A 9,264-nucleotide genomic window follows, 5' to 3' on the forward strand; every position below is an offset into this window, starting at 1 on the left:
TTACAGTAGAGTAGGTGCTGCGAATCTACTGTCAGACTCTGCGTCCTTGACGGACCTCATGCTGCGCCTCGGTAGTTTTCAGCATAAATACAAAGAGTCAAAGCAAAAGACAAAGGATAATGTTACAGACACGAGACATACACGGTGGTTACGGCGGAGCAGTGACACAGACGGCGTATATACGCCACGTGTCTCTACGGTGGTTGGATCACGAGGCAAAACAGACAAACAAACAAGCGATTAGGTCTCAGTAGGGAGCCAAAGATTCTCACTTAGATTTTGGACGTTGACAGCTCCAACACCCACTTGTTCTTTAATAGTTTATACTTTATTGTCACTCTCTCTCATCCCAATTGGTTGATATGAAATAACAAAAACTGTAGGTTTATATTTCGAAGTACTTTGATAATTTAACAGGATCAGGGCAACTCCCCTCATCTTTTAGTTTTATTTACCCTGGCTAGCCCCCTGTACGGATCACACACTTGGTCTTGTCGACTTCACGCAATTCATTAGTTGAATTTCTGGATTATATGAGGATCCTCAGTCTGGACTCACGATTAAAGCAAAAATTTCAAATATTTGGCAGAATGAATCAACAAAGAAAAAGCCTTCCTTTAAATTTACAGCAAGAAGAAGCAACGAGATGTTACCATACACTTACACCATTAAGTAATTTGCGTTCGTACGTCTGGCAAGCAGAGTGGTAGATTTAATGGAAAAGACAAATCTGTAATTCGAACAGCAAACGAGATCCAGGTGAGAGTGATGAATGAAGATTTTGATGATGACAAAACGTTCATTAATGCAGAAGGGTCCGCTAGTAGCAGAAGCATACATGCATGTCTCAACCCAACGACGTACATGGTTCATCAACTATTAATTTTATATTTACTGCATTCAGATGCAGTTACATCTCTTTCGTAAAATTAATTTCTATCCAACATACAAAATATGTCTGTATATGTATTAACTCTTTCTCACCCATATGATTTATGTGTTTTCTTATGAGTTTGCGTATAAGAATTCTGGCATCGGAAGATGTTTCATCAATGGCTTTCATCTACTCTCTTACACAGCTTTCAATCTGATTGACAAGTTGCGTGGTGAGTTGGCAATGCATCGACCCTATCCATTAAATGGCTTTCCTATCAAATATCTGTTGCAGNTTAGATCACGAGGCAAAACAGACAAACAAACAAGCGATTAGGTCTCAGTAGGGAGCCAAAGATTCTCACTTAGATTTTGGACGTTGACAGCTCCAACACCCACTTGTTCTTTAATAGTTTATACTTTATTGTCACTCTCTCTCATCCCAATTGGTTGATATGAAATAACAAAAACTGTAGGTTTATATTTCGAAGTACTTTGATAATTTAACAGGATCAGGGCAACTCCCCTCATCTTTTAGTTTTATTTACCCTGGCTAGCCTCCTGTACGGATTCACACACTTGGTCTTGTCGACTTCACGCAATTCATTACTTGAATTTCTGGATTATATCAGGATCCTCAGTCTGGACTCACGATTAAAGCAAAAATTTCAAATATTTGGCAGAATGAATCAACTAAGAAAAAGCCTTCCTTTAAATTTACAGCAAGAAGAAGCAACGAGATGTTACCATACACTTACACCATTAAGCAATTTGCGTTCGTACGTCTGGCAAGCAGAGTGGTAGATTAATGGAAAAGACAAAACTGTAATTCAAACAGCAAACGAGATCCAGGTGAGAGTGATGAATGAAGATTTTGATGATGACAAAACGTTCTTTAATGCAGACGGGTCCGCTAGTAGCAGAAGCATACATGCATGTCTCAACCCAACGACGTACACGGTTCATCAACTATTAATTTTATATTTACTGCATTCAGATGCAGTTACATCTCTTTCGTAAAATTAATTTCTATCCAACATACAAAATATGTCTGTATATGTATTAACTCTTTCTCACCCATATGATTTATGTGTTTTCTTATGAGTTTGCGTATAAGAATTCTGGCATCTGAAGATGTTTCATCAATGGCTTTCATCTACTCTCTTACACAGCTTTCAATCTGATTGACAAGTTGCGTGGTGAGTTGGCAATGCATCGACCCTATCCATTAAATGGCTTTCCTATCAAATATCTGTTGCAGCACTTGGTATGTTAATTAGTTTCGAAATTGAATTAAATTAGCATCCAAATCCAATGCGAAAAAGATCTCTTCTAATTAATTAATTAAGCCTTGAATCGTTCTATTTATTAGCACGCAATTCAATGAATTTGATAATGTCATATTATATATGCATGCCCACATGAACAAGCTAATCACATGAACAAATATTGAATTAAGGATAGGTCCATATCACAGTCAGGCAAATGTGGAGGTCTCCCGGGAAGAAACAAGACTCCTTCACACAGAACAACAGAACATCCATCCATTTTTTTCCTGTCTTTACTGCTAAAATGTTGGATACAAATACAACACCTGAATGTATTTCATTATTCTAGTAAGCTTATCTCTACATACTATCAAAATATCAAATTTCGATGAGAACGAGATGCCAGGTGGGTGGTCCTCACTCTTACTCTTACGTGACCATATAGAGATTCTAACTCTCTGCAGTAAGATTCAGTTTTGTTTTAATGATCGACCCTTTGGACCATATTCAAGTACTGATTAGTGAATGACCCCATCCTTTAATTTGAATCCTTAATTATGGGTTTTAGAAGAAATGAAGCACCTTTTGGCAAGACAGCTTCCCAAATTAAAACAATATTTTCCTTAATGCAACATTGTTTACTCATATATTCTTGGCCATAATGAGTGGATTGGAACATATATTAAGCACAAAAACCTAGATTAACAAGAGGGTAATTCACAATATGCAAGGCATATTTTCTTGACTAAATCTAGATCTCCCAATCTCATGGCCGACTTAACTCGTGTGTGATGAGATTAATCGATTACTTTATGGATGCTTTTGAACACGAATTTGGTTTTTGGTAATCCAAGCTGTCAACAACAAGAGATGTAATCATAATTGTTGACTAAAACCAGAGAGGTTTGAAGAAATTCAGATGATTGTTGTTACTTTATTGTTTAAAGAGGAGAAGTATCTATTTCCTTTGCATTCTTTTTCCACAAGAGCTACAATCTTTTTGACCATCAATCCATCTATTGTGACCTTTTCCTTGTTATGTTATTGTTATGGTTGATGTTGTGTTCCCCTTTATATATGCTCTTTCTTTTTCTTTGTCTAATCAAGGTTGATTTTTTGCCTTCATATTTTAACCTTTTCCATGAAAAGCATGGGTTTTCCGTGATCGCAATCTGTAAGGCATTTCAACTTAAAGACAAATTACAAAACACTAATGCTAAAGCTAGTTTGACATGAATCATTTTATGTCGTACCACATAATTCCCATTAATAGCTTATTAACGTTCTAATTCAAACAGTCTTCTGTAATTATGAACTCCCACATTTGAGCTTGGAAGTTGGAACCTCACTTCATATGTGAAGCATGAACAACATAAAGTAAGGCTCAGAGATTTACAGATTTTAGTTCAAAAATAAATAAATAGTTATGGGCAAAGATCGACTCTTTAGATCATATGGTTTATGAAGGCATTAAATACGGTCGGTTCTGTATTCAAGTACAATAATCCAGAAGTTTGAATTGGGGAAAGTGATTAAAATCTACGAAGAAGAACAATATTGTCGTAAAGCGTTGTGTAAAGAGCTGGTCTTGGATGGGTTAATATCTGATTTTGCTGTCAGGTTGGACTTATTAGCAGGATAAAATGATAAGATGCAGAATCCAACTAGAATAGCATAAAAGATTTAAGTTCCAGGTTTTACGGCATATAATCCTCCCTGTCCTGTCGTCTTTATAATCAAAGATTGCGATCGATGGAGCTCGTACATGCACATAATCATGATGAGTTCACACACGAGGGAGTTCTCTCAGTTACGCAATCGATGATTTATATAAATATTTTTCCTCGTTTAGTGCCCACACCAGGACATGGAATCACTTTTAGACGCAATATCCCTGTGGGTTTACATCAAGCGGAATTAGAAAAGCTAAAGAAATTTTTAACCACAACTACTTTATGAAAAAATAATCGCCATTAGTTTGTAAAATAAACAAAAACTAAAATCATTCACCTAAGAATCTGTCCAACGCCTTTTTTTTAAATGATGAAGTCGAACATCTGATAAGGGCTTCAAGTAAAGATGAGATAAGAAAGTAGGAATTGTAATGATGTTGTAATGCGGATTGAGGAGCAAATTGGGTTATGAATTGAGAAATGGTGGTCAAAGTAATTGGCTTTTGCATTATTGGGAAACATTGAGCTGGTTTTGTACTTAGCTGCTAGCAACTATAAAGTAGAAAAGCAGATTCAATTATATAAGGGCCACTTCTATTTTGCCAACATCATTACACATAATTTAATCATTAGACCTCTCACAAATCCCTCCCCTCCATTTTGTCAAATCTTTCAATTCCATATATGAGCCAAAAGTTTTAAGTTTGACAAAAGTTTCTTACACTTGCTTACAGAGAGACAACATGGTCCCCATCTTTGTCTTTCATTAAGCCCCAATTACCTCCCCTAATAACTAAAAAGGAAAAGAAAAAGCCATAATTGAAATCTTACGCAATAGTAATTAATACTTTTTTCTCCTAGCACCGCCAATTCCTTCATCGTTCATGCAAAACTTTGGATCTTCGTCTGAACACTTACAAGGGTTCAGCTCAGGTGTCATTCCAAGCAGCAAAAACTGGCAAGTGAGCCATGGAGATTGCAGCAGGCCTTAACTGGGCTGCTGATGGAAACCAAGAATTAACACCCGTTGTTGGACTAATGAACTTTGATGCCAATGGTGGCCGGGCGAAAAGCATTGTTGGACCAGCTTTATCAGGGCTACCCTCTCTTGAACTGCTTAAACTAGTCACCAATGATGATGGATTTGAAAAATGATTCCCTCCTAGCTTAGCTGATTCATCCACCATTGCCTGACTAGCGTTCACTGAATCAAAGCCTGTCAAATCTTGAAGGGCTGCTGAGATGGAGGAATTATTACGATAATTTCCATTATCCATGGATTTGTGGTCAAGTGACCCAACGCCAGTATTTGGTTGTTGCAGTGGGGTCTGATACAAGGCCATTTTCCAACCTGATCCATTTCCATTCTCATTTTGTGGTTGAATATGTTCCCCGCTGTTGTGTGTTGATGGGTTGAATTCAATGGCTTCATTGGTTGATTCCGTCTCCTTGTTTCGCCTAGCAAACTCTCCAGCAAGTAGAGTATTGCTGGCCATGATTCTTTCAACATCATATCTAGTTATGTCAAAGTTGGTCACAGCATTTACCCCACGGAACTTGATTGCAGCAATGTCATAAGCTTCAGCGGCTTCCTCTTGGGTGCCTAGAATCAAGTTCAATATTAATACATTATCATATAATCCTGATTACTACAGCTTAGCAAGAATGAGTAAGTCATAAAAAATTTAGCTTTAAATAAGGCAGAAGAAACTTTGTTGTTTCTCTTTTATCGTTGCATCAGAGATAACAGCCTTAAAAATGTACAGAGTCTCAAAGTAAGTCATCATCAGCCTTACAAAAAGCACCACTGTTCTTTAGCGGAAATAGGAGAACAGAGGCATCGTAGAGACGAGTCCTTTAAAAGTTCTTTATGTGTAACATGAGCCCAGAAGAATTTGAACAACAAATTAAAATTAGGAAAAGAGTCAGCTAGAAAATTAATTTTTGTTAGGAATTTAAACAATTTAAGAACTTACTAAATGTCCCAAGATAAAGGTCCTTGTTTCCTGCAACCCTACCAATGCGAGCTTGCCATCTTCCATGCTGGTGATGCCTATAGAAAAAAAGAAAGACATTATATAAAAGAACTGAAAAATGGAATATTTAAATAAATAAATAAAAATAAAAATAAGAACCTTGTCACTCCTCTATACATTGAAGCCCCTCTTGAAAAGCCACTGCTTTTCCTGCAAATCAAAGGAAGAGACAAATATTACCTCTAAAATAGGAGGAATAGTAAACACACTAACAATAAAAAAAAAAAGAAAAAAAAAATGTATAGTATTTACCTTCTTAGATGTGCAACATATTCCTGACGACTCATGTTCTTCATCTCTTCCAGTTCTTCCCTGTAGTTCTCTAACTGGATGAAAAGCAATAAAACTTGCATTTTGAGTAACTAAAATTACTGGGGGGATCATTAAACTCTCAAAGGCTTGAACTGTATACCGGAAAATTTATATGAGTTGAAGGTCCCCAGTACTTGAGAGCTGCAAGATCATAAGCTCTCGCAGCTTTCTCTTCCATATCATAACCCCCTGAAATCCATGTGTTAACTTAATTTAGTGACCAAATCAAGGTTCTTTATGAAATGTTGTAAGTTATCGTTTATGACAAAGCTTACCCAGATAAACTGAAGAACGAATCATTTGATTGAAATGGCATCCACAAGAAGCATGTACAAGACAAGGAAGAAATTCAATATTAAGTTAGATCACGTAGATAAAGGGCCCAAGTGTTGCAGTCAAAAGAAGAAATACTTCCAAACATGTAACTGTAAATGTATTTTGTTTTTGCTCTACTGACCTTGCCTCCCTTTCCTGGTCTGCCCTTCTTTCTTGCAACTGTTATCCCACAAATGAGCTTCATATCTACCCGTCCATCTGTGTCTGGTAGAGGTAACTTGACAAGGTTAATTGAACATTCAATAGAAAACAGAAAACAATAATAGAGGTGCACAGGAGAAACAAATGTACTAGAGAATAGAAACATTCCAAACAAGTTAATTCAAAGGGAAGGAAATAATAATAACAGCTAAGCAAATACCATAGCTGAAACTATATTGGTTTAGAAACACGGTTGAACTAACCTTGTCACGCCTCTATACTGAGATGTTCTTTGCCCAAATGTGTCAATGGACTTCCTATGAACAGGCTGCTTTAGATTCACTTTTCCAGGTCCTCGCTTCTTTGTTTCCATGCCCACACAGTCAGCAGCAGCAGGTGAGATCTGCCTTGCAGCTGTGACACAACTAGACTGCGAACCAGGACTCATGGACAAGCTCAAAGCCTGTAAGTCACCACAACCAATTGCACCAACAGACCCAGAAGTTCCATCATCAACCATGGCACTACTCATCTGCTGCTCCAGTGCACTATTAGTGTAGTGCCTGGATACCCAGTTTTTTAATGCATCATCCCCCATTTGAGGGATCTGGGATTCACAGTCAGCAAGGTGACAATTCTTGGTTTCTTCCTCCAATGGTGCCTGGTATATTCCATGGCACGGCATTCCCAAGTAATATGGGTGGTTTTGAACTGGAAAGTGTTGGTCTTGTTGCCGTAATTGTTCTTGAAGAAGGTCAAAAGAATGCTGCCGGTTAGTTTCTGAGGCTGCACTCTGGTGGTAGTAGATGCTATCTAAGCTGAGAGCCATTGTTTCTCTTTCATGGCTTCCATACTGATGACTTTCCATTGTCGCACCACCTAAGAAGTCCTCAAGTTTCGGTGATGAGCTTGGCACAATACCTTTATACACAAACAAATAATGATAAAAAAAAATTAAACGCAATAAAGGCCCTGAGCACTACTTTTTTAAAAAATAAGAATAAACCTGGAAGGGAGTAAACAAGGAACAAAAACTGAGACTGAAGCAAACCTTCTGCTTGTGAACTAGTGAGAGCCTCCATAATACAAAGTGAGCCATCCGACTTGAGTGGCATCACGGACAAAGGAGAATGAAAAGCACCATTTTCTCCAACACCATAACAGATACCAGTGGGGTTAAGGTTGGAAGAAGACAAGTAAAAGCTTGTAGGAACAGCATTAGAAACAGGTGTAGGAGGAGGGTGAGTTTGATGATGGTACTGATGATGAGGTTCAGTATTAACCTCCATTTTCATGTGGGGTGAGAGAGAGAAACCCAACCAGTTATTATTGGTGTTGCCGTTGCTATCATCATTCACAGACTTCATCGTCTACTTCTCTCTTCCTTTTCTTGCTAACAGAGTTTTCTTAGAAGTATCTCTTTGTGCAAGGCAACTCAATCATTGGCAACGAAATAAACTAATCATAAACCAATATATCTTGCCTCCCTTCATCAAACTTAGCTATTTTTGTTGTCTAGTAGCAGAAGAAGTCATTGCCAAGAAAATTTTCTCATGACAACATTAAAACTCTACAATCTATGTAAATCCCCACCAAACCAAAGTCTCTGTCCGAGCGTCTGAAGAGAATAAAACTAGTCTCTTTAAACTAAAAAAAAAGAATGAATTCCAGGCAAGCAATGCTGGGTAGCAACCCTGCATTCCATAGGGATCTGTGTATATGAGAAAGACCACGTCTTTTGCTTTTACTATCTTCTCTCTTCCTCCTTTCCCCTTTTATTAACACTCTCTAAAACCCTACAAAAAACCCGGATCCCTTTGATTTATCAAATGAACCCATATCCTTTATAACACCTCATTACCCACCAAAACCCAGAAAATTATTAATTCTCTCTCCTCAATGACAATTTTTTGAGTCAGTTGAATCTAGTGGATTGTGTCGAGCCAATAGGGTCATATAAACATACCCGGTTAGCTTTATTTATTTGTTTATTAATTTTTTACAGTCCACAGTGTCTTAGATAGATTTGACGGGCAGGACGTCTGTCCATCCAGTCATTTCATACAGTAGTACAGCTTCTGTGCCCACTCTGCATCCCAAGGGATCCAATTTAATTAGAGTTAATTCTCTTTAGTCCCTATGGTTTCAGTTTATTCCTCTTTTAGGGCAACGGTTTTAGCTCTTTGACTAAATAAAATATTAGTTAAATTTATACTGAAAGGACAAAAATATCCCTCTTTTGAAGTTATTTAAATTTACTCAAAAGGATTATTTTTGTCCTTTGGACATAAAGTTAATAGTCGACTAACATTTTATTTAGTCAAAGGACTAAAACAGTGGTATTTGAAACCATTATCCTGAAACGAGTAAACTGAAACCACCGGGACTGAAAATGAATTAACTCAATTTAATTATATTATTTTATCTAAAGTAAGGTGTTTTTTTTTCTTTCAAACTAATTAAATACTGCGCCTATCCAATTTGCTTCACAGCTTTCAATTCAGAAAAATCTAAAACGACAAAAAACCTTTAAAATTATACTGTGATAACAAAATGGTCACAGCGCATTACCACCGTTGATTTAGATAAATATAGGTGTCTCCTGTGGAGTGATCTGATGTGACC

General features: G+C 37.2%; 1 protein-coding gene across 1 annotated transcript; it reads right to left on the reverse strand.

The window, feature by feature from the left end:
- Positions 1-4,435: 4,435 nt before the first annotated feature.
- Positions 4,436-8,528, reverse strand: LOC116131557 (AP2-like ethylene-responsive transcription factor ANT). The gene is made up of 9 exons (XM_031417209.1): positions 7,691-8,528; positions 6,903-7,560; positions 6,620-6,702; positions 6,438-6,446; positions 6,263-6,351; positions 6,103-6,176; positions 5,950-6,000; positions 5,791-5,867; positions 4,436-5,417 (listed from the first exon to the last, which is right to left on the reverse strand). The coding sequence occupies exons 1-9, from the start codon at positions 8,004-8,006 to the stop codon at positions 4,744-4,746; spliced, it is 2,031 nt and encodes a 676-aa protein (XP_031273069.1). The 5' UTR covers positions 8,007-8,528; the 3' UTR covers positions 4,436-4,743.
- Positions 8,529-9,264: the final 736 nt, after the last annotated feature.

Source organism: Pistacia vera, unplaced genomic scaffold, assembly GCF_008641045.1.
Source record: "Pistacia vera cultivar Batoury unplaced genomic scaffold, PisVer_v2 Contig234, whole genome shotgun sequence".
NCBI classification, from domain to species: Eukaryota; Viridiplantae; Streptophyta; class Magnoliopsida; order Sapindales; family Anacardiaceae; genus Pistacia; species Pistacia vera.

Excerpts from the sequence above, each read along its gene's own strand:
- LOC116131557 (XM_031417209.1), bottom strand. The coding sequence starts at position 8,006 with ATGAAGTCTGTGAATGATGATAGCAACGGCAACACCAATAATAACTGG. Across the intron at positions 7,561-7,690 it reads CACTAGTTCACAAGCAGAAG|GTATTGTGCCAAGCTCATCA; the intron begins GTTTGCTTCAGT and ends TTGTGTATAAAG. Across the intron at positions 5,418-5,790 it reads CCTTTATCTTGGGACATTTA|GCACCCAAGAGGAAGCCGCT; the intron begins GTAAGTTCTTAA and ends ACTTGATTCTAG.